At 38.5% G+C, this 25,939-nt stretch overlaps 2 protein-coding genes across 2 annotated transcripts; both read right to left on the reverse strand.

Annotated features, from left to right (window-relative positions):
- Positions 1-4,569, reverse strand: nmt2 (N-myristoyltransferase 2). Its single transcript, XM_056763221.1, has 12 exons — positions 4,413-4,569; positions 3,576-3,693; positions 3,304-3,448; positions 2,788-2,906; positions 2,519-2,610; positions 2,206-2,322; positions 1,951-2,121; positions 1,761-1,869; positions 1,498-1,668; positions 1,244-1,411; positions 972-1,109; positions 1-800 (listed from the first exon to the last, which is right to left on the reverse strand). The coding sequence occupies exons 1-12, from the start codon at positions 4,523-4,525 to the stop codon at positions 780-782; spliced, it is 1,482 nt and encodes a 493-aa protein (XP_056619199.1). The 5' UTR covers positions 4,526-4,569; the 3' UTR covers positions 1-779.
- A 2,041-nt stretch (positions 4,570-6,610) lies between these two features.
- fam171a1 (family with sequence similarity 171 member A1) lies at positions 6,611-25,939 on the reverse strand. Its single transcript, XM_056762986.1, is given in 9 exon segments — positions 6,611-8,434; positions 8,436-9,785; positions 9,893-10,007; positions 10,326-10,442; positions 13,947-14,123; positions 14,613-14,759; positions 16,459-16,551; positions 17,024-17,251; positions 25,496-25,939. Coding segments are annotated over 9 exon segments (2,502 nt in total). The 5' UTR covers positions 25,605-25,939; the 3' UTR covers positions 6,611-8,268.

Consider the following 25,939-nt stretch of genomic DNA (forward strand, 5'->3'; position numbering starts at 1 on the left):
TAACTAAAATACAATTTTTAAGAATTGTTGTTTTGAAAAAATAATTTAAAAACACTAAATGATTAAGAATGAAAATGGAGGTGAGGCTATGTAATGAGAAACAATCACACCTTCATTACAGAAAACTGAAAAGAACTCGCATTCGTAATTCTACACACAAACCTAAACAAAACATTTTCTTAAACGAAATTCTTAAAAATGTAACTCCGAGCATTCTGGCCCTTTATAAACATGTTCATGGCGTGCTTCAAAATGGAATACATTCGTCCACACATTACATTAACTCACTTTCCCACTGACAGCAGGAATTACAAACGGCAAAAGGCAGCTCCATAAAAAAGACTTTGGATTTCAACCCCCTGTTCCTGGTCCATTGTTAACCACACAATACGTAATAAATATCTGGCATTAAATGTACAGCTTGCAAATTCACACAAATGTATCAACGCACCTTCATAATACAAAACAAATGAACAGAAACAAAACATGGAATTAAACGTATGTCTGAGAGAGGATACTTCATGTTAAGGGAAATACATGTGTATACAGCTTGTGGATGTGTTTGACATTGATAATATTTCTCACATTCTCTGAGAGTCAAAGACAAAGAGAAAAGAGGGAGACCCCTCAATAACTGCAACAAGACCTAAGAGAGCTGCACAACATAACTCATTCACTTTGAATGGATGTCCGTTTTTCCTCTTTACGTAGACTAAGTCCAAATCAGAGAATCGGAGATGGACCTTTAAGTCCCTCAGCATCCACAGTGAAGCAGCCAGTTACTGTAAAACAAGACCAACCTGGAGAGGATGGAGAATTGAATTAAATCACACTGAAAAAAAAATACCAAGGTCTTTGGTGATGATCACATTTTTGGATTCTTTCAACTTCTAAATGATTAATCATTATTAATTTTGCTTATAATTGTTATTTTAACATTCATGTAATGCAAAGAATTTTGTATAACTCACTTTTTCTGGTTCCATCGGGGGGCATTTCCAGTTGTACAGATAATACTGCAGGTTACCATCTCCAATCCCAAACTTGAGTTTTTCCAAGAAAGTCTTATTGTCCATTAGATCCAGCGCATTGAACACATCAAAACCTTTCTGTCATCCCGAAACATGCCCCCAAAAGAAAAGAATATGAATTTCAATATTCTTACAATACATTTTAAAACTAATGCCAAGTATTGTGTGTTTTTCTTGAGCTCCTCTGAGCATGCGTTTACTTGTGATCCTACCAGTTTGGCTAGGATGAGAGCGTCATTCATCAGGTCTATGAGCTGCGTCTCTGTATGGACATTGTAAAAGGAATAAGCGGCCTTCAGGCTTTTGTGCAGAGGATGATGCATCACTGTTGATGGCAGGGTGTAGAAGCTGATGAAGTCTGTTAGCAGCCCACCAGAACCCTTAAAACAAGATATGAAACTCATGATTAAACCGTAAATAAGCCGCGGCAGTTTTGTACGTTTTTGTGAATGCTCCCACCGGGTACCTCCACTACGTAAGTGTCAATAATATTTTCCTGTGGTAGGAACCAGTGCTTGACCTCCTCTTCACACATCACGGGTCGCAGGTGAAACTTGCTCAGGTATTTCTGCAGCAGCGAAGTCACTTGCTTCAAGTCTCCCTCTACCATCGGCCTCAAACCAGGGGTACGTGTACTCTACAAGAAGAAAAAGATAGAATTAGAAGATAAACTCCATGATTATGGCTTAACTCCCCATGTAAACGTGTTTATGTAACAATTAGACTTACATCGGGTAATCTGTAGAGTTTCATTGTTCGCTGTAGCGTCATGTTTCGGCTGAGGTGGGAGAACTTTACCTCTACTAGCTTCCTGGGGTTTAGAGAGCGATGCCAGTACCTACACAAAGACAGATACTAACAAATTCAAGATCTCTATAAAATAATTCAATTAATCTTGCGCTGTGTTGCGGTTCGGTACCTGCACGTGGACACAGGTTTGGGGAGGACCACACCAGCAGTGTATACAGCCTGGAAAATTCCTTCTAAATTCACCCGCCGCGTGATCTCTCGGATTAGGACGGGTGCGACGCGCTTTGAACGCAGTTTTTTATGTACACACAGGAAGTTTATCTCCACCATCTTCTTCAACCTTAAAGCATAATGAGAATGAGTGATTTAGTGAAGCCTAGATGAAAAGCAATATAAATTCTCAGCTGACACGGCCTTAACTCACGTGTCATAGATGTGGATGTCTGCAGGAATGGCACTGATGAACCCAACCAGCTTTTTATTTGAGGAGACCCTGACACCGCAGTGCCACTGGTGCAGCCAACCCGGGGGACGTAATGCCCTAATATTGAGGAATTGCAGACGCACTGATGAGCCTCAAAACAGTCATTTAAAATGCATGCAAAGTGTGATAGTCAGCAAATACTTTGCTTAAGGCATATTGAAATTGATATCTCTGAAGAGAAGAATTGGGTGCAGCGTAGGATAAATGTGGACGTTTTGTCATGTTAAACATAAATAGAGACTTGATAACTTACCATTTCAGAAAGTTAGGAGAATAGTCAAATCTAAACATGTTGTCATCATCCTCAACATAATTTTCATTCAGCAAAGTGTACAACTCCTTCAGCTACAAAACAGAAAAGAATGAATGTCAAACTTTTGACTGCATAAGATGATATAATACCTCAACTAATATGACACTGTGTAGGCCATTTCTGCATTCAGTATATACTGCATAAGTGCTTCAAAGGAAGCCAATGTTTCACACGCTCTCTCTTTCTCTGTCACACACATATTTACATACCACTTCAGCGTTGCTGAGATCCAGTGTATCCCACATAAATCCCTGTGGGAGGGAATATGGCTCTTGTCTGATATTTTCTTTATCTGGCTCAATTGGCCCATGAGTTGTCACTACCTCATCTGCAATAGAACAGGGAATTAACGCCTCATTGTTTAACAGACATTGGCCTTTCAATCAATACAATATTATCCAGTTTGCTGGAAGTCCAGTGGCTCTATTAGATGAGCTCTATAATAGACCGGACGCTTTAGCAAACGGCCAATAACTGAGATTGTGGTACACATTTGTACCTCCCCACTCTTGAAAAGCACCAGCAACTGATTTAATCCACGCTGAGCTTGTGTTTTCTCAACACAATGAATAATGTTGAATAATGATTTGTTTGCTGAATGCAACACTGGTGCAGGATTACTGCAGGATGAATAAAATGACACACGGCTCGACAAATAATCTGAGCGTCGCAAGTAGCTTACATTTGTGATGTTGCAAACAAACCGATTGTAATGCACGACTCACTCAGTTTGGGCACAGGTTGAGTGTCCCAGAATTGGTACTTGTGCTTTGTGGCCTCGTCTATGTTTTTGGCTGGACCTTGACAGGTGGACAGAAGCTCCATAGCTCTCTGTATATCCTGCAGCTTCTGCATGGGAATGGCTGGGTTCTGAGAGCGAAACAAAGGAAATCAGTCACGTGAATGATCTTTAATAAATCTCCCTGCGATTTCACAAAGGGAATGAGAGATTTACAGAACAAACATCCGATTACAAAATTCTTAACGCGCTTCAAACCTTTATCTCCTGAGAATCAGAGGCAGAGTCAGATTTGGTTCCTCCTGAGCTTGGCTTCTCCTTCTTCCTCTTCTGTTTCTTTTTCTTCTTCTTTGCACCAAGATCTCCTCCAGGACTCCTTAACAAAATCACAGGAGCTTTAATCTACCACACCCCGACATGTATACGATCCCGTATGGAAATCATTCCCACGCAAAACATCAGCCAGACATGCAAAACACCAAGGTGTCCAGTGATGCGATAACGACGGCCTGGGCGGTGACTGCACCATGAAACCTATAAAACACGAGTCTGTTAATACAAGCATGTCAAACTTTATGGGCCTGAGAGACGCTGGTCTGCCTGACAACAGGGAAACTGGTATTCCTGGATCCGACATCATCACAATCCACGATATTGCAGCTGGTTGTATTGTTCATAGATGCTTTCCATTACCATAATCAAAATGAAAAAAAGGGGTTTCAAATCCCCGAAGGACCCATATAGTATACTTTCTGAAAAGCGCGCGTTTGACTGCTGAACGCGCATACATCCTTCACATTCATTTAAAGGGAGCTATGCTAACGTTAACTATTTAGATTTAGCCCGACCCGTCGCGTTAACTACATATTTATACGTATCTAAGTGTTTTAAAACAAATATATGCGTAATGCAACTATTAAACAAGCACTTTAAATAGTAGGCTGTTATAAAATATGGACCAATTCCCATCCGATTACCTGGTTGCTAAGCTAACCGTTTGTTTACATCACTTGAGCGGTTACACGACGACGGGTCGCCAAAGAGAAACCTCGCCGTCATGTGCTCACACTTGCATTCATGTGCTCGTGTCCTTACCCCTGCATGTGTTCATTCTCCTCCTCGTTGTCTCCATCGATGCCGCAGGTGTCCTGGTCGTCCAGCTCCAGGCTCTGCTGGCTGGCCGCGGACTCGCTGTCCTCCGCCATCATGGATGAATCTACCGCAAATCCTCACGACCAAAAGCAGTCAATAAAAACCGCGAAAAACAGCACCGTCTACCGATTAGCCTACTTACAACTACTGTAAATGATGGGCCCGTCAGTCAAAATAATATAGGATTTAATTTATTTTAAACTAAAGCACATTGATTGTATTTATATATTTTTTTACAAAAAAGTATGAAAACATTTTATTAACACTGCTTGGATTGGAGATTTATGTGCTATCTCTGTCTGATGTGACCTTTATGGTAGTGGTTATCATCAGACTTGTATTTATGTGAATATTATACAATAATTTCAGTAGTATGTTGTGATGTCTGTCTTAACATGACCAATGAGACTAAAATGAATGTTCATCCATCATTCATCATTCACGCACCCTCATGTAATTCCAAACCTGTATGACTTTCTTTGCTCTGCAGAACACAAAAGAAGATATTTTGAAGAATGTTTGGTAACCAAACAAGATTAAGACTACATTTTCCCTTTAATCCTCAGATTCATTCCTTGAAATACTAACATTTGTAATATTTTGTTGTTGTTAAATATTAGATACAAAAGTTGAATTTACATAAGCTTCTTTAAGCTCCTTTATATTTTGTCCCACAAAAAAGTAATTTTACTTAAAGATCGCTATACTTGTTTGTGATTTAGCAGTAATTTAGTTTCTTAAAGGGAAAGTTCACCCAAAAAGGAAAATTGGGACCATGGACAACAAAACCAGTCTAATGGGTCAATTTTTCCAAAATTCTGATGTTTACTTAATCTGAAAAGCTGAATAAATAAGATTTCTGTTGATGTATGAGTTGCTACATTAGGGCAATATCTGGCTGAGATACAACCTTTTAAATTTTGGAATCTGAGAGTGCAAAAATATCCAAATATTGAGAAAATTCCCTTTGAAGTTGTTAATCAGGGTCACTGTGGCCAATCAAGATAAACTTTTTATGTATTTCAGGTAGGAAATTTACAAAATATCTTCATGTAATATGACCTTTATTTAATATCCTAATGATTTTTGGCATAAAAGAAAAAAATAAAATTTTGACCCATACAATGTATTTTTGTCTTTTACTAAAATTGTTCCTGTGCTGCTTAAGACAGGTTTTGTGATCCAGGGTCACAATTCTGTCTTCATTTGCTCACACTCAAGTTTATCCAAATCTGTAAAAATCTCTTTGTTCTGATGAACACAGAGAAAGATATTTGAAAGAATGCCTGTAACCAAACAGTTCTTGGCCCCCATAGGAAAACATGCTTTATAGATGTCTTTGTTCTATTAAACACCACAGAAGATATTTTGAAGAATGTAGGAAAGCAAGCAGTTCTAACGCACTTTTGTCATTTTCTTCCTACTATGGTAGTCAATGGTGGCCAGGAACGGTTTGGTTACAAGAATTCTTTCAAATGTCTTTCTCTGTGTTCAACCAAACAAAGAAATGTATACAGGATGGGAGTAATTCACAACAATTACAAATTCTTACCTGAAACAAGTATCACCGTGTTTACGTATCGCTTTAATTTACTTACATTGCTCTGGTTTGTTTCACCCTGACTATATTAATTCACTATATAATTGTATGGGTTTATATATTCTATAAGGCTAGGACAGTTTACCAGTGGTAACATGAAACCTATAGGTTCCGCTTTACCTCTCAATTCCTTAAGTTGCTTTTAAATAGCTAATTTACAAAAACAGTCAACTCATTAGTCTAAAATCAATGAGTTTTTACGGTTATGTTTTTATTCTGTAGTCAGCTGTACTTTTTGAGTAATTATTACTTTATATAACTAAACTGCAGTTTGATGAATGTTACTTGGAATGCACCATAAAAAAACAAGATTTTTAAGTTATCTGTTTTTCCTCTCCCTTTTTGAAGCGCTACGGTGGCTGTCACAGGACAAACCATTTTTGCTTAATGGCGGAAGTTGATAACATATTTGAGGAACACGCTCTGTAGAATCTGTTCGTCCTTTAGGGCTACTGTAGAAGCAATATGGCAATTTCAATGTAAGGGGACCCGCGGTGTATGTAGATTGAAATAGCAAACGCTTCATTATATAAGGTCTTTATTCACCTCTGAAGAAATAGTTTTGTCTACTATATTGCATTTCTGTCAAAAGAACCTTCTAAATATTACACACACCACCTTTAACAAAACAGTGGATATCTATCAAAAGTTATTTAATCACAAATTTAATCAACATAAAGTGATGGTTGGAAAATTGTTCATTAGATTTTTGGCTTTATTTGGATAATAGGCCTGCATACAAGCAACCAGTCCAGACATTCAAAAGAGATTGTTGAAGAGCTAAATGACATAAGTATTCATTCCTAGTGGTTACCTTGGCAACAAGCTATCGCTTTCAAACATGACACATTTCTTTCAGTCCTACACAAGTACATACGCTGCATAGCATGTCTTGAGAAGACACACAGATGCAATGAACATACACCCAAGTATAACATCAAAACACACAAACACTCAATGTGATCAATGGCAGGAGGAGTGTAATGCTACATAGAGTCAACACATTGTAAAAAAACCTTAATATGACACAAACTGATTAAAAAAGAGGTAAGGAAACAACGCTGGATTGAAATGATTGCTAAAAAAGGCACTTAAGTAAAAAAATCAGGAAGGAGAAGCTGGTGGCGGTTTCGTGTGAGCGTGTGTTCAAATGTGTGTGTATCTAGCTCTTTGCAGTCCACTTCACTCACACACTAAGGCAGTTCCAAAGGAAAAAAAACAAAACCTGAATTAAACATTTACCAAAATAACTGAACAATACATAACAATACAGTGGTTAAAATAAAGACTACATGATCCTTCAGTTTTAAAGCAATGCATAGCTGTTTTCTCTTCAAGGCAGGTCTGAAGCGCATCGACACAGCTTCATATTGCAAAGTCTTACTGTGATGGAAAACCAATGATTGGAGGAAAGGGACATTTGCGAATCTGTGCTCAACACAGCAATAATAAATGATTGACAGGAATTCATGTTGCATCATGCAAACATATTTGGTCTCGCAAGCTTTACCTGTATGCGTAAGTCCATGAAAGAACTAAAAAAGTGAAATGTTGATTGTGAGGCAAAATAATCCCATTTACAGAAGTTTAATATCATGTTTAACAACATTATCAGATGGGGAAGACATTCCACCAGTCAGCCCAAAATAAGTGCTGGGAAACACTATTGGTGTACACTTTCTGAAGCGTATACACATGTTGCCACTAGATGTCATATTGCTCAAAAACAGCAGCATTTCATAAAGCTTAATCAACATTCCACCGATACAATGGCTTGCATTGCCATTGATCTGCAATATTTTTGCTTGAATATAAAAGTAACAGCAGTTTAAGTCTTGTAATGGCATTTAACTGTGTTTTTGCATTTCTTAAATCAGTTCTCACTTCCAAACGTGAGGCTGCTCCGAAAAAAGTTGTGCTATGGCTTGCTTGGCGTTTATTATCACGGCAAAGAGCCACACACAGACCTGTGCTCATAAGGCAACTCCCTTTAACAGTCTATCAAGGGAAAAATGTTGTCATTTCAGGTTAAAGGACATTAAGGGTCTCTCCTCCCGTTTTTGCCAAGGACTCTTCTTGGTCTCATCCTCACCGCCATCATCAGGGACGACCAGGTTGTTTGGGCAGCTACTGCTTGTGTGCATTTGAGAATCTTCAGTCCTAAAAACTTCATTGAATGTCTCTGCCTCCTCTGGTGTCTCACCTGCCGTCTCCCGTCTCATCCACGGGCTCTGGAAGAGGAGGTGGTGAAGGAAGCTCTGGGGGAAGATGGAGAGATGGAGGCGATGGAGTCTCCTCCCCATCCTCCTCTCTCTCTTCTTCCTGCAACAAAGGCCCAACAGGGTTTTCTTCGGGGCTGCTGACCTGAAGGTGAGCTACTGGTACCATTAGCGTATGAACCTTCTACCGACACCAAAGGTGGATATCTGACCACAGGCTGAGCTGCATCTCTTCCTTTGACCGCATGTTTGCCAGGGTCGCGTACGCGCCGTCCCGGAGTGAGATCGCTCATGTCGACCCCAGAGTCCAGACTGGCATCATTGCTGCCCACACTACTGTTGTTGCATCCTGCCCTCTGCAGGTCGATATATGAATGACGGATGTGAGCGTTGGAGTTGCCGTCCAATGACACGAACCAAGCTCTCGGGTGAGGGAGGGGCTTTCCTCCCCTAAGTTCCATCAAAGTCTTTTCGGCTAGGAGCTGATCTTCTCCATTCATCTGCACAACATCAATTCCCCCCTGACTGAGAGAGTTGGGAATGGAGAGATTTGCGGGAAGAGCTGCCGTCTGCAACGTCCACTCCTCCCCTCCGCCTCCTTGGTCGTCCCCTGCTTCTTGTGTTTCTCCTCCCTGCTCTGCTTTACCCCATTGGTGGGGCGTCTGTCCCTGCGGCTGATGGCACGCGCTGAGCTCCGCCTGAATGCTTTCCAACTCGCTCTGTTCGTCTGACTGCAAAAGAAGCGCTTGGCCTGAAAGCGGGTGTGTCCCCGGTAGTCTCATGTAGTGGGCGGGGATGACCAGCGTGGGGCGGGCCTTGCGGTAGGTTTCTTCGCCTTGGCTGACATGTAGTTCAGAAGTACAGCAGAGCAGAGCTCCGGGTTTTGGAAGGGGGGCAGGACGCTCCAGGTGGTCTACAGAGCGAGAAAGCATATACTCGACTTGTCGCCGCTCAATTCCCAGCTCCCTTTCCGGTGACCCAGTGGGACGTGTTGATGTCGCTGAAACGGGAGAGAGACGTGGATCACGTAGACTCGACTTGCTTTCCAAAGACAGACGTCCAGCTGAGGCAGTGTAATGTAAAGGGTGGGGCGATGATGACGAGACGGACATGTGGAGGGGATGAACGGATGAAGTTGTGATGGAGGCGTAGCTACGCCGGTACTCCCCGCGTGCTGCAGGGGAATCGTAGCCCTCGGAAGGATTGTTTGAAGAAGCTGATTTGTGCTTAAATATTTCTACCGAACGCTTGTAGTGGTTTGATCTTCGGCTATGGAGCTCATCCCGTGAAGCTGCCAGCTCATTGGTGGAGGAGTCGTAGGGGGTGGGTTTAAGCATAGGTGTGTGCATGTCTGGCTCTGCCCCATTGTGGTCGAGGTGCGTCTCATTGATGAGGTTTAGGTGGGACATAGATGTAGCCTGATCTCGTTTAGAAGCATCTAGAGCGGAGGATAGAGTGAACTTCCTGTGGGTGGGCCGCGAGCGGGAACACTTTCTCCTGAAAGCACAGAAACATGTTCAACTGAACATTTGGAATAAAAATTCATCACAAAAACGTATACTTCGCATATTTGTTTGTGCTTCCTCTGTTAAATAAAGACACACCTGCAATAATAGAGCAGTAAACAGAACAGGAAGAGCAATATCAGGGTCATGCCTCCTAATATGGCCAACAGGAAGACTGTATGATAAGTGCTGATGTCCTTTGCCACAACAGGACCTACAACAGAACACAAACATATTCTTCAGCATAAGTTCATTCCACCATTTACGTCCATAGATTTTTTTATGACAACTGACATCAGTTTGTGCTGAAATTCCCCACATTTTCTCATATGATATAAATAGCACAGTGAATATGCCAACGAATGCACAATTCAATAAATCTGTCTGCTGCAGTACTTGTACGCCAGCCCATCAGGCTCCTCTCTGGGCATTAATGGCCAAGTAAAAGTTCAGATATTGCACAGTCATCTTCAATTAAAGAATTAGCCAACTGAATAAGAAACTGAAATGCACAGAAATGAACTAGTGTTACCTGTATTTATAGGAGACATGGCTGCCACCCAGTAACCAAGCTGAGGGGCTGTAAATGTGAGAGTTAACTGCTTCCCCTCCCAATGGACACGTCCCAGATTGCTCTTCAGCCAAGCTCCTGCAGATACAGAAAAACACACAGTCAGCAGATATAAAGGTGAGGTCTGAATGTCTGAGATCATATTAAAACTTGGGGGTTTCAGGATTCAAAAATGTTAAAGGTCCAATGTGTCATTTTTAGGAGGATAAATTGACAGAAATACATACAACATACATACAGTAACGATGTCTTCAGAGGTGTATAAAGACCTTACATAATAAACGTTATGTTTCTATATGACCTTATAATGAGCTGCTTCTATCTACTGAAGATACACCACGGGTCCCCTTGCATGGAATTCACCATGTTGTTTCTACAGTAGCCCTAAACGGACAAACTGATCTACAGAGCGCGTTTCGTAAACACGTTATCTACTTCGACAAAGAAGCAATGCTAAATGCCACTAAATTTCGAACAATTTAACCTTTTTTCGAACCTTTAACATTTTTTTTTTTTTACTATTTAACGTGTTCAGTTAATCAAATACATCATTTAAGCTTTTTTGCACAAAAGGTCAGATTTCATTGCGAACAAATCTAATTGTTATACTTAATCTGTTGTTAAAGAAAATATTAATGTAGACAATGCAAAATACAAGCATACGCAAGGGGTTTCAGGCTTTTAAATAAATGTGTCCAAATCAATAAATATTAGATATTATGTGCTGTGAAAACTACTCACACTACCTTCACCTCACATTCCTGTTTATTAATATTTACAGTGCACTCAATATAATTTCCACCGCATGTCACAGAGCCTCTGTCTGGATTTGAATATGGGCTGTTATCCACTTCCCCATTAACAGGTTTAATTTCCTTTATAAATCCATTCTCAAAGTTAATATTAAGATTTCAAATCTTATTCAAAAATGCTGATGATACCAAAATAAAATGTTGCATTAGGTGACGGCAATTTTCTCAATGGCCTCCTGATGGCAGTGGAAGCCCGTCTTAAATAATATATAAAAAGTGCAACAAATCTACAGAAGGCCAGAAAGAAAAGCCCGTTTGCATGGGGTAGATAACATAATTACAGGGACAACATGCACAAAACTGAAGACTACACGTCACAAACACAGTGTGCTGACACACGATCACTTAACCTGTATTCACACGTGGCTGTTTGCACCTACACACTGCCCGGCACACAAATGTCACAGCAACATTTTCCCACACGCTCACAATGAAGTCTCATGCAGAACGGTGCAATCTATCAATCTGTCAGCTGAAAAAAGCTTTGTTTAAAACCACTTTGTGCTCTGTGCTCTTACGTAAGGTGTCTATGGCATTTCAAAATATATTTACACAAGGTTTTAATGCATGTCCTTTGATTCAATTCATCTTGCTTTGAGGTAACCACAAAACACACTTAGTCCAGATCATAAAACCATAGGGATACACTTTACGTCAAAGCAGTAATAATGACAAATTGTTCACCAACCTAGAAAAAACATAACATTAAGGATTTGAAAGAAATGTTTCAGGTGCTGTAAAGGTCAAGCATGCATTGTCTCATAGACTTCCACTACTAGTGCACGAAGGACAAGTCCAAATTTAACTATGGGGTAAATTTAACTTGCGTTGAACACCAAACATTCAACAGATTAAAATAAGACACCATTACAAAAACATTGAAGAACAAGGCTTTATTTATTTGGTGTAGAATGCCAGGAGCTTTTCAATCTAGTCTTTATACTCACTAATGTCCCTAACTCGCAGCACACTGCACACAACAAAGCAGCTCACATCTCTTTGCTTCAAAGAGGAAATCGAGTTAGCCCCAACCACTGTTTTCCACCTTGTTCTCTACTCTGTTTATAACCAGCTGCTAGGAAACAACTTTGATAACAAAGCAGTCTACACACAGTCTGGTGATAAATTTTTAAGAAATTAACTCTAAGAAACAATCAAGATCCGTTAAATAACTGGTATTAATAGCTTAAACACACTGTACTCTATTACAGCCACAGAAAGATAAACCATTTCAATTTTTAACTATTTTTGGGTATGTGATTAGGTAAAATTATCCTTTTTGTTTCATTCTGTGAACTACAAACAATATTTCAACCGATATTTCATAAAAATATTATTTCTATTTGCAGTAAATAAATAAAATATTTAAGAGCAAACTACAAAATGTATATTATAAAATTTATAAATGTTAAAAAGTAAAATCTAAATATAGTCAATCTAAAAAAAAAAAAAAATCGACCATCACTGCATAAACATCAGATTCGATGAAGCGAATTAATAAAAAAAGTATTTAAAAAAAAATAAGCCACCATTAAGGTGCATTTCTGGAAGGCAAAAAAAAGAAAACGGAAACAACAAACTAATTTTTTTTAATGTCTGAATGTAGGAAATTTTGGGAAAGATTTAGGACCCCATTTTCAGACCTGACAGCATTTCCAGCCATGCCAAATGCTGCAGCATATAGCAGTATCCTCTGCGGTTGGACACTATTACATTTTTTAAGTTTAAAAAACCTGTAAGTGCTATGAACATTTCAACAATTGTTAAAGAAGAAAGAGAGAGCAGAAAAGAGGGTTTTTAATCTTAAATACAGAAAACTGGAGAACAGCAATGCATATTGCATTAAGAAGAATGTCAGATATTTACAGTTTGATAATAAATGGTTGTTGTGATGCTGCTCTTTTCTCACACTTGATTCTCAGCCATGTTCCATTCTCATGAGGTCGTGGTGTATGATTAAGTTAAGTGTAGTTAAGGCCATTTGGACAAGCGATGAAACATTTCAATAATAAAAAACATTGGAACAAAGCCCTTCACAAAATCATCTTCGATAACGTCGGATCACCATTCACATTTCAAAATGCTTAGCAATACATTTACAAGCAGCATGTATGATTTTAAAACATTAAAATATGTCTGGAAAAATTAAAAGTACAGTAGAATTAAACCCAGTCTTGGATAAGGAATAAAATCCATTGTGTGACAAGGATTTGTATTAAGTGCAATAAGTGCACTGTAAGTCGCTTTGGATAAAAGCGTCTGCCAAATGACTAAATGTAAATGTATTATTCTGTCTGTGAGTTATTTGATTATGAGTATTAACCCTTTCCAGACTGTTGGCGGAAACCTACATAATCTTATAAAATAGTTGCAATATTTGCAGTTAGGTCAGCTATTTATCTCCTCAATAAGGAATAATTTTGGGGTTATACAATTTAAAGAGCTTAATTTTACTTTACTTTTATTTGGTGTCAAAAGTCAATTGATTTAGTTTCTAAGACCTCTTCCTCTGACTGCACACCATGACTTCAGTAACTCATTAACATCCTTGCAGCTTTAAACTCAAGCACATTTCCCACATTTTAACACTTTCTTTTGAGTCATCCTAAAAGATCAGGAAGACAGGAAATCTGGCGAGAAAATAAGACTTTTCTTACATACAAGCCTTCTCTCGTGTCACAAATTATTACATAAAGATTTTATTAATATGTTTATGTGATCTTGTAATTTAAGTTCATATCTGCTATAAAAATGCATGTTATAAACTCACCCAGTTTAGGGTCAAATCTCCAGGCTGGGATGTGATCATTCTCTTTCAGATCACTGTCTGCAGGAAGAGGCACGTTCACGGTGATTGGCTCACTGATGTGAAGCTCCGCCCCATCACTGCCCAAAAGATGGACACTGATAGCCGCTATAGGAGTCAACTCAAACTTTCGATCGCTGCCTACGAGAGAAAGGCCGAGGATGTAAGAGAAACAGAGATTATGGATAAGAGCTAACAGAATAGAAAGGACTATTGAAAACAATTTAAAAGACTTGAAACATTTAAAATTTGCTGACAGATATGAAAAACTATGTTAGTTATTCTAAACTGGTGGGTTGTGTGCGTTAACCTCCATAGTATGGACAAAGAAACACTGAAACTTTCTCATAATATCTTGAGAAATACATGTGAGATTTTTCATTTTGAGTGAACTACAATTCAAAATATGCTCCCATTGACTTTCCACGGTAAGAATAAAAAATACTATGGATGGAAAGTGAAATTTTGAAGTGAACTATGAATATACACAAGTGCACTATTTTTCACCAACCATGATTTGACTTCCAGGGACCACACGGACACTCAATGTATACTTTGAATACGCTTTTATCTAAAGAACATAATGTAAATTCAATTGTACTTTGATCTTGACATCCTTTCGCGTGTTACCTGTGTAGTTGGAAGGAAGACCCTGCAGGTAAGGAAAGTACTGTGTGTCTCGGGACGTGCTGCTCACGGTGAGAAAAGCAGTCAGGTTGGCGTAGCTTGCATTAGAAGGAAGACTCAATGCTCTTCTCGGGAACTGAAGCTTTGAACCTAAAAATAAAACGAAGGAAACAACCACGTTACAGCAGGTCTGTGATCCCAACCACAGTATTCATCACATGCTCTTTCTCTCCTTAGAGTTGATCAGCAGATGATGGAGTCTAGGCAGTACAGTGTGGGTCTTCAGAGTGATGTCATCATGTTTCCATTGTGGCTAACTGTACATACCATAGACATGACATTAAGCTATAGTGCGCACACTCATGCCAAACCTCAGTGTAAAACATACATCATTTATTATAAGGGCAAGCAGCCGATTCAGATACATGTCTCACACACACTCGTTTGTTCTTCATAGTGGGAGCTTTTCATTGACTGCTATTGTTAGTTCACTAAGAGTGTGATGTTCTCTCTACTAGCCTTTAACTTTACATAAACCTTGCATTATTAGGTTTTCATTATTTAATGATGTTTACTAAACACTGCTGGCTGAGATCCACAATGCAAGTGATTTCAGCTCATCTCTGTAGAATTATATATAACATGACATAATGAATAGTTAAATTATGTTAATGACATCCACACAACCGATACAACATTAGACAGAATGGACATAATGCAATCCCCTAAATGCTTCCACAATCTTGTCAAAGGGCCTTTTTATTCCCAAGAGACAAGTAATCTTATTCCTTTGCTTCCCAATTCTTAATCTCTTTATTTGTTCACTTTATTCCCCAGGTTCCTTGGATGGTTCAAATAAGATTGGAAATGTAATGTCCACATGTGAGAATGGTCCTGTGTTATATCAAAATGCCACAGTAGATGGGACCTCTCTGAGTAATAGGTATGTGTGTGTGATGAATGTTTTCAAGGGACAGAATTGGGGAATGGCTCTAAATGAAAGTGCAGCCTTAGTGGTCTCCTGAGAGCCATAAACATGTCGGTCTCCTATCACACACACTGATGGACAGGTTACCATAAGAGGTAGTAGACAACCATTGGTCTTAGGTGAGACAAAAAAATTGCATGAAGCAGATTGATTAAGAAGAACACATGTGGGTAGAAAAAAACAAAAAGGGACGAAAATGGGAAGGATTGATTTTAAAAGTGGATTCCCATCATTCTTGCTTTGTGTGTGTGTTCATACTGTTTCTCATTTCATTGTGGTATCACAGCTCACTTGGATCGTTTAATGAATTAATTAAATAAATAGCCATGTCGACTACAGTATAGAAAGAGTCTCATTACACATAACCACATGAGAATTATCCAGACAAATTACATCATAAATGTTTAAACACATGTCATTTCAATGGAATGTCTAAAATGTAGTAATTGCGAACATGTTGACACACACACTCATTCCCTGGTCTACAAAAGAAATGCTTGATTGCATGTGCAAAAAAAAACTGAGCTGACCAAGCAATTGGTTTGTTGAAATCTATAGACAGAACTGAACTTAATACACCGTTTCCATAATTATAATAGTTTGTAATGTTTTGTAGGACTAAGAAAAAGTTTCCAACATTTTTTTCACTACCAGTTCTCGTCCTGTGTGTCTCTTTAAAAGTAAATGTGTATATTTTATAATTAATGCATATTATTTGTACAAATTGGCCTATAACATATTGTAAGACATCTATCTTAATGACTGCCTCATAACATGTGAAGCATGTCATAATACTAACAACAACTATAATTGATTCATAACCTGCCCTAATTGAAACATAAAACATAAGTCGACTGTTACCTTGATATCCAGAGACGATCTCCACCAAGTCATCATACACCATCAAAGTTGCAGCTCTTTCAGGTAGCAGATCCAGACTCAGAGATGAGAAGACTTGTAAACAGAGACACAAGTATATAAGTCATGGATCAGGCCTGCTGTGTTTGGGTGTGCACAGACGTATTTACACCTGCGTACTACTATTAGTAGGTTAATCTCATTAGCTGTAATGGAACATTTGATTTATTTCTGAAAGCGCTCTGCATTCCAGCTAAACCCTGTGCCATCTGACCCACAGTGTGACAGTCACCTGGTGTTACAGGAGGATTAACCAATCCTACTTACACAATCTTCAAAGACAAAAATCTGGCTTTGTTCAAACAGGCAGCAAAATCAGACCCGACTCTTATCGGTTTAGTTGTTTGTAGAACAAACAACAGCAAACTATACGTGCATGCATTAGGGTGGCAAAAAAAAACATTGCTGTAAAAACGTCCCTAAAACGTATTGCTTAGTGTCAACGAAACTATATAACAAATGAAACAATAGGGGCCGGTATTGTGAATAAATTACATGTTTAAATTACCAGGTAGCCTGTCTGGTTGCCATGGGATGGAGTTGGGTACGTAGCCACGTTTGGTTGCCGTGACTACAAAAAGATCGCCAAGACGATAGGGAAACCTGATAAAGGCGTTGCCATCGGCACCGGAGGTATCTGAGGCAACAGGGGTGTGGTTAGTGAAGATCTCTACAGTGACACCAGAGAGAGGCTGATGAGTGCTGGCGTCACTTAGATGAACCTTCAGCGCCACCTCTGTACAAGAAACAGAACATAAAGTTAGAGCGATAGTGTCATGTTTCCTATAAAACTATTAGGAGCAATTTGTTTGAGGTTTTTACATTTATTTTGCAAAAATCTATTATATGATGAATTGCACAAAAGCACAACACACACAATAATGATCAACTACAAAGAGAGGCTTTTGTGAAACCTCACTAAAATACGGTGTAATAAGATGGCTTAAATCTGCATTTTATTGGAGTTAAGCTTCATGTAAGACAAAAACAATTAGCGCACATAACAGCCATTCAGACACATCCATAACTAACAACCAAAGAAAGTGATTTATTGTATAAAGCATGAGCCTTCTAATTACATAAAATAAAATAAACATTTTTCTTCAGGCACTCCCCATTTTCAAAGAAATCTTCAACAGGAAAATCACACATAACCCCCTCCGTATGTTTTTCAGCCAATGAAAACAAGGGACTGGTTTTCCTTCCTCTAGGAACCTTTGGATCCTTTAGGAAGCCACTGCAGAAAACAAACTTCCTTTGGAAAACTTTCATGCAGCTCTTACTCGTGCGGCTCCATGTAAACAATTCGGAGAAGAAAATGCGTTTTACAGAATACTAAATAGATTTGACATATCTGTGCGAGTCTGATTGAAGACGATTATTTGTCAGCCGTTCAAATGGTTTTCTGACTGCTATAAAATGAAATAACAACATTTTTCCATTTTAAAAATCACATTTCCAGCAACAAACAGATATATCTCTTAACACTCAAGCAAGGAGTGAGAACTGAACAAGCGAAACGGAGTCTAACATCAATTTAACACATTGCAACCACATTGCACATAGAGGCTAGAAGTGGGGGTCACAAATGTGTGCATGGCAGTAACGTTTATTTACGTTGTTAAAATGAAACCGTCTATACATAATAATAATCCCGCAGCCTGCATTAAATTCTGTGTGCAAAGATATTTGTAAAAAGTATTTATAACTGCAATGATATACTTTCACACAATCCTAATATATACATATGACAGCATTTCCCTGTTAAATAAGAGTTTAGATTACAGGATTAAGTTTGAAAACATACCTAAAAAAAGCAATGTGCAATCCAGCAGAAACCCACAGGAAAACAGTCAAAATCACTGACGCACATGCAAGTTTAAATGCTGTTCAGATGATGTCACTTCCTTCCCGAGTGATTTATCAATGAAAGCCTGACAGCGGTGTGTAAAGCGACTCAGACTAAAACAGCGCATGCAACCCTGAAAACCTAAACATGAGGCAGAAAGGAATTAAGACGAACACCAAAATGTGTCGAGTCCATACAAACTAATAAACAGAAAAGTCATCTTTGTAATATTTATTGGACACTTTTACTAATCACTGCATAACTTCCCATCACAAGGTGTATTTGTTGAGTCTATCCCACTCACTTCTCTGTCTCAGTGAGAGAACTGTGGAGAAAATTTCAAATATATTGCACAAATCATACAGACCACTTCAACGGTACTTTGTCAACAATATTCTTCAAATTTTCCACAGAGAATTGCTTTTGGAAGCCAACACAAAGTTATGCACGGATATATATATATTTTAAATTGAAAACCCACACCACCTGTTCCTTGTTCTCAGAACACAGGTGCAGTGAGTGTGTTTACTGTAAGCAGGTTTTGAAACGTTAACCTGCACTCTGAAGGGAACACGGTCACCCTACACTAGGTAAATATTTGACTTTTGGCACTGTGATGAACAACTATTTTCCTTTTCCCAGAGCTTGACTGAGAATGACCGTACAGCATTGAGACGATAAAGCTGTCTATCTTCAGTCATCCTGCCCGATCAATCTCTTCATCCACAGTAATCTCCATACAGACTAACTGATGCCCAGATCATCTTCCGTTCCTTTCACCTCTGGTGCTCTTTTTAAATACCCTTCTCTGAATTAGATGTTATGGTTTCATAATATACAGATCATATGGATTTCCATAGACTAAATCAGAAAACTTTCGCCATTTTAGAGTTAAAGAAATCAATATAATCTTACCAGTATTATGACACTGATAAAAAACCTACAGACGCTGGAACATTCCGGGGAAACAAACAATACAAATCAATTTCTCAGAAAAGGCCTTTCATGACTGAAGGATCGGATCAATGTCCAATTCAACAAGCAGCTGTTTCAAATTAAACAAGCAAACCGTAGTATAATGGCATGAATAAATGACTCTATAAAAACAGCCCCATCGTCATGACAGATTGATACAAAGAACATGATTCAAGAGCTGTCACGTCTTTTGAGGATCCTGCGATGTAATTATAACAAATGAAACAAAACGGGAACGTCTGTTCACATGCAAAGGGTTTTTAGTTCCAAGGAGCCTACAGTTAACGTTTAACCTAAAAAGATCAATCTCATGTCTTTATTTTCCTAAGCCTTGTTCAGTGTGTATGGCTTTTTCCTCTAGCTCTCTCGGGGAATTCCATTCTCCCCCTTTCCGAACGATACACACATGCTGTGAACTACTGGCTGCCTCTCTCAAAAATATATTACTGTACCAGTCTCTTATTGATTTGGCTATACACTTGATAAAAGCCAGACAAATAAATATTTTCCAGTGAATTTCTGGATCTCATGAACCAATCAAACTAATGACACGACTTATTACATCATACCTTTAGAAAGCAGGATTTATAATGTATAATGCGTAATTCCCACGACTAATTTTGAGAAAAGCACTTGACTTGATAAGCATAAACTATGTAGCAATTTTAGCTGAAACTTTGTCAGTAGAACTGGGTGCCCCTTTTAGGGCTGTCATACTATTAACGGCGAACCAAAATAAAAGTTTGTGTTTACATAATAAATGTACTGTGTATTTTATTTTGTATTTATAAAAACACACACAAAGACATAGACTTAAGAAAAACATTTATATATAATTAAATTAATGGTAAATAAAAAAACATATACATTATATATATATATATATATATACACACACACATGTATGGGTAGGTTTTGTTATGCATTCTGACTACTTTACAATGTTAAACGTGCCGTCTACTCGTGCTTAACATGGTCAACTTGTTGCCCGTATTACGTTGTATTCCTTTGCTCGATACAGTCTACCAGCGATCGTCCAAGTTTCTGACAGTTTTTTTCAAACAAATAAAACTGTTTCGTAACAATTTTTCTTAGTCCCTTATTGGAGAAGCACCCGGTATGCCCACGCGGCAGCAAGGAGAGCAGGAGAAGTAGCACGCGCAGACATCACTTTCACTTGTGTGCAGGAGACAGAGAGAGAGCATATGTTCGAGAAGTTCAGGTGTTTGTTTGTTAACTGCATTTGGGGGATGTGTGCTGTATAAACGGTGGATATAACGCTGGATTTAGAGATCGTTTGAAACTGATGAGTGGAGCCGTCCCAGCGCTAAAAGATGGCAGACATGAACCGATGCGGTGAGTGAAACTGATGTCTGTGTTTTGTTGGCAATGGGTGCGCATGTGCTTTTGTTCAGGTGAATAAATTCTTAAATAATTTTCATTTTGGGGAAGTATTCATTAAACAAGCCTAAAACTGTTCCTCACCTCTTTGTATACTGCTTTTCAATATGGACTTCGATATTCTTGTCCTTTATTTTCCAGTTGAGGACTGTTATTGCAGAGGGGCAGGTGTAATTCAACCATTACTGAGATCTGAGCTGCTTAATCATCATTGAGCTCTTAGGGAACACTCTTAACCTCATGTTACTCCATTGGGACTGACTCTGCATTTAGTGCACTGTAGGTCAATCTAAATAATAAACTTCTGCTAAACACTAACTGCTTCAACCATCTCTTCACCACACTCGTTCTAATGTTTTTATCACTGCTATACCATGTGGTGTAGGTGCTGTGGCTTAGTGGTTGAAGATATAGTTCACCCCACAATGGAACCCAATTGAATGGCATTACAAAGCTGGAGAGTCGGTATATTACTACTGTATATATAACATAGATTGTGTTTGTTTTAGGAAAGATTTATAACAAAACTAAGCAGAATTTACTTTCGGTGTTTCATGTCCCTTCAAAAAAACATAAAAGTCTCCCTGGCAGAGATAATACTCTGCCATAATGGTTTCATTTGCTTTGAGCCACAGAGCCCCATACAAAAAAAATGACTTGGCTATACCAAAGAGGAGGATTACATCTCCATAAGAATATGAGATGAAAATGCTGCCTAGCATCTTGTATCCCAGCTATAATAATAAGTGATGTCTTTATGTAAGAGTGTGCACACATAGACAAAATGCAGGGTGCTGCATTGCAGGGGAGGACAGGAGGCAGAAGGAAAGGGAGGGCACAGAGATGAAATGGGGAATGGTTGGACCATCCGTCTTATAGGTGACGATTTTGGTTTTCCAGCTTGTATGTTCAATGCGTTGTGTTGTTGATCTAACAAGAGCACCTGCTATTTTAACTGCTTCATTAAAACATATTATAACAGTGTTAGCAGTAAGCACAACATTTCACTTTATCATTCCCCTGACGTTCTCTGCACCTCACAGCTGTGCACTACAACAAAAACATCCAGACTAATCTAACAGCATGTGCCAGAAAGGAATTTAAAGGGAACAGTTTACTCCAAAATTTAAATGCACCCATTTAATCACACAATAGTACTTGTTTACATGAACAAGGCAGGGTAACTAAACACTGACAGAACTATTCCATTCCATTAGACATTAAAGTCCTCCTCGGGTCAACTTCAAACAAACTAAGATCACCTCAAATCCTGATGCAATGGTAGAATAACGTCACAAAGACATTTAATACCCAACCTGAACTAAATCTGAACCAGACAGTAGGCATCATTAACCCCCAGAGCGGAACCTTGTTTGCTGTAATGAAGAGAGTCATCTGTCAATATGCTGCATGATGTGCTCTGGCTTCTAAGGTTTAAGGATGCCCCAGGAAACCATATTATTGATCATCTAAAAAAAAAACAGTATTATCTGTCAAGGTTATGCAAGGTTACAGCGTGACTTCTCTGGGACTTCTAGAAAGCATTTTGACATAAAGAGCGCTCTTGAAAAGAGAAAAACCTTTAATCTACAAAAGCTACGCTGAAGCTCAGTGAGAGTGTATCATTCTGCACATCACATACAGCAACAAACTTACACAAAAACCAAGTTAGTACAGACATCAAAGCGAATGTTGAGGTTCTTAATACATTAACAAAAGAAAAAAATATCAGTTACTGTTCAATTTCACAGAAAAAAACATATTACATTACATATTACAATTTTCATTACCATGTTTTTTTTCAGTCTCATCCCAATTCTGTTTCAGCTACCGAAGAAATCACGTTTTACAGAAAGGACCTGATTTAAAAAAGGCAAGGATTTCTGCCAATGCTGATGGCTATTAGACATTTGAAAACAGTGTTAATTTCACTTTCAAAGTTAATCATTGATTGTTTCAGAAGTTGTAAAAAAAATGTTTGGTAAATTATAAAACGTAAAACAAGCTTGTCTTTCAGTTTAGCAGAAAAATGACTTCTCCAGATGTGAAGTAGACTGGCTGGCTGGCTGGTTCTCTCTCTCTCTCTCTATCTCTCTCTCTCTACCTCTATAAAAGGAGACACACAGCCTGTGTGTGTGAATGAGAGAACTCCAGACTTATTCAGTCCATCTAGCTATGCCTAAAGTTGAGACTGCTGTTTTGTGCAAATTCACGTTAGGATTATCATGTTTCACAAGCATGAAAACACAAAAATCGTGTGAGAAAAAGTCTAAAATCAGATCTACAAGTATTTCGTTCATTTCTGTCTTTCTACATTTCATCCCTAAACACATGCATGAACAAAAACAAAAGCCATAAAAAACACACACAAGACTTGCATTACCACAAGTACATGCATTACACTTGAATCAATAAGTCACAAACACATGCTGAACATAAAAGCGTTACTAAACATAAACCCACACTTTATACATAAGTGAACTGAATACTACTTTGTGTCATAATGACAGATGATGGATGTATTCTAAAATAGACACGCTAAGAAGACAGACCTACAGTAGTAACTGCTAGGAACATACCTAGACCTGCATCAAGCCTCATTCTGTACTGTTTATCTCTGTATTTATGGCAAGTTTAAGATTTAAGACTCTCCAAGCCTCTATAAGATACAGATTAACTGTCACATTTAGACTGCTATAATAGTTTTTGCAAGATAGAGAGAGTTGTCTGACCGGCTTGCCCATGGGATATGGTCTGGTCGAGGTAATCAGAGATGAGAAAATGTCTGATTATCCGCTGAAAACATGACCCCATGAAAAATTCAGCACAACAGGGGTCTCCCGTGTGCTCATAGTGCTTTGAAATGCTAGGGTCAAACAAACAGAGTCCACACCTCATCCCGTTTTCGCATAGCAACATCAAAATCCACAGGCTACAACACACAGAAAACCCCATAAGAGATAATGAATGTTGGGAATGCTGGACTTATTCGTTTTATCAGTCTTTATGACTCACCCAGCCTCTAAAACATGGCTTGTTTTAAACCTATTGTTCTATGCGCCATCGCATTAAAGTAGGAAACTATTAGAGAGCTAAGTTACTCTTCACATTTGGGTGTGTGACAACAAACAACTGTTTACAGTAAATATTAGGCTGTCTGCATGAACAGAACTGCAAAAATGTGGGTTATTAAAACATACAAATAAGTAATTGTTATTGGTGTAAATAGCGTGTATAATGACTGAAATAAATGGGAGTTGAAGTCTAAAGCTGGCTATAAAAATGTATTACTTCCTTTGATTAAACAGAGTCGCATTCAATTATAGAATAGTTTAAATATTAATTTTAGGACATTAAACATCTACACATTCAAAGCTTAAACAATTAAAAAGAAAATCTACAACACATACAAAGTTTGATTCGGCTAGGCAAAGTACCAGAGTTGTTATAGTTTTGTTTTCAGTTTCATTCATATTTGAATTAGCATTTACTTTTGTATTTTTAATGTGGTTTTGTCATTTATAAGTTGTTTTCTGTTGCTATAAGATGCACGTATTCTTATTTAAGCTTAGTTTAATTTGTTTTCATATATTCCTCAGATTTTTCAGTTAATTCCTAAGGAACGGTTTAATAATTTTGGTATAACAACAACCTTTAAATATTGCATTCCATGTCTATGAAATGTCAACTTTACTGCTTATATAGTCATACATTTATGTAAAACTCTCAAAATCTAGGTATACGTCAGTTTAACCACACATTTAAAATACTAAAACCACTGAACATACTGAAACAGCTTAAAATACAACAGCCGACACAGCATCCCAAAACAACATTCCCATTAATGACAGATTTAAAAACTGAAAGCACTATATTCCAAGATCCAGACCACTTTAAACTAATATGTCTTGGCCTCACAAACAACATTCTCTTTCCAGGCGCCAGTGATAAGGAAGTGGCACAGCATGGACAAAAAGCAGGAAAGCCCTGATTTGCATACTCAAAACACAGTGTGCCAGTCTACTGTCCAAAGAGAAGAGAGAGCAAACAGACCCATCTGTACACCCTACATGTGTTCATCAGCAGGAGAGAGAGGGATGGAGGGGGAGGGTCTATCAAAAAGGAGAAGGGGGTTCATCTTTACATTAATACACTAGACTTGTCAGATACAGACCAAACTGGCTGTTCAATCCATAAGGTGTTAAATCAATCTGATTTGAGATATCGAGATGGGTTTCCTTGTGCCCACGTTTGGAATAGATGATATAGCCCAATAACATGCTTTATAACATTTTATTCATACAGACCAATGAAGAAGTGGTTAGGAAAAGCAATACGAAGTTAACCTAAATATTAATAATGGGCTATTCATCAGAACTATATACAGAAACAATACTATAACATTATCAAAAGAAACTGTTTTCTGAAAATACAAACACATTTGTGTTGGAGGCTGCAGTGATGCTTGTTGCCAAACAGACTTGAGATAACGCAATTTAACTGCAGACGTATACAAATAATCTTGTCAATAAAATAGAAAAAAGACGAATAAATAATCATTAATGAATGCTTTCGTATCATTGCCGTTTATGGACAGCAAGTGGTACTCTGTTCGTTAATATAGACAAGCTACTGCTAACAGTTAGCTCAGGCAATGGCAGCCGCCAAAGAAAAGTTTATAAACATATCTATCAAGCTCTTTGTAAACACATACAGACGTGATTCATTCACGGATGTTAACGGCGTGTCTCATACCTTTGGCATCGCTGTACTCCGTCAGTGTTTTAGCGCCCGTCGTCCATATATCGCATCCCAGGAGGCAGAGCACAATCACGGCAGAGCCGTTGCTGTCCGCCCCGCGCATTGCTTCTGTTTACACGCGTACAACGATTTTCTCAGCAATGCAGATCGTCTATGCGACAGGAGTGTTTACAGCATTGTAGCGGTGCTTTCCTGTCATTGTTTGAGGTTTTAGCAATTATGCTCATGTCATTGACACCGACAGGCGATTAGAAAAATCCCCCGGTCAGCATCTCCATGTTGCCGCTGTTTTTTTCCAACTCGAGACAACGAGAGAAAGCGAGTGAACTCCGCCAGTTTAACCATTTCCATACCAGGAGCAAACGATGCCTCTCTCTTCCCTACCAGGGAGGCATTACTGCGCCATCTACCGTCCAATAGTGTTAATTGCCTTAAATT

This window comes from Triplophysa dalaica, chromosome 12 (genome assembly GCF_015846415.1).
Source record: "Triplophysa dalaica isolate WHDGS20190420 chromosome 12, ASM1584641v1, whole genome shotgun sequence".
NCBI lineage: Eukaryota > Metazoa > Chordata > Actinopteri > Cypriniformes > Nemacheilidae > Triplophysa > Triplophysa dalaica.

What these genes read in the sequence shown, in the direction of transcription:
- nmt2 (XM_056763221.1), bottom strand. Translation starts at nt 4,525, where the DNA reads ATGATGGCGGAGGACAGCGAGTCCGCGGCCAGCCAGCAGAGCCTGGAG. An exon ending in CTCTCATCCTAGCCAAACTG is followed by an intron (nt 1,110 to 1,243) that starts GTAGGATCACAA and finishes TCGGGATGACAG; the next exon opens with AAAGGTTTTGATGTGTTCAA. An exon ending in CCCCGATGGAACCAGAAAAA is followed by an intron (nt 801 to 971) that starts GTGAGTTATACA and finishes CATCCTCTCCAG; the next exon opens with GTTGGTCTTGTTTTACAGTA.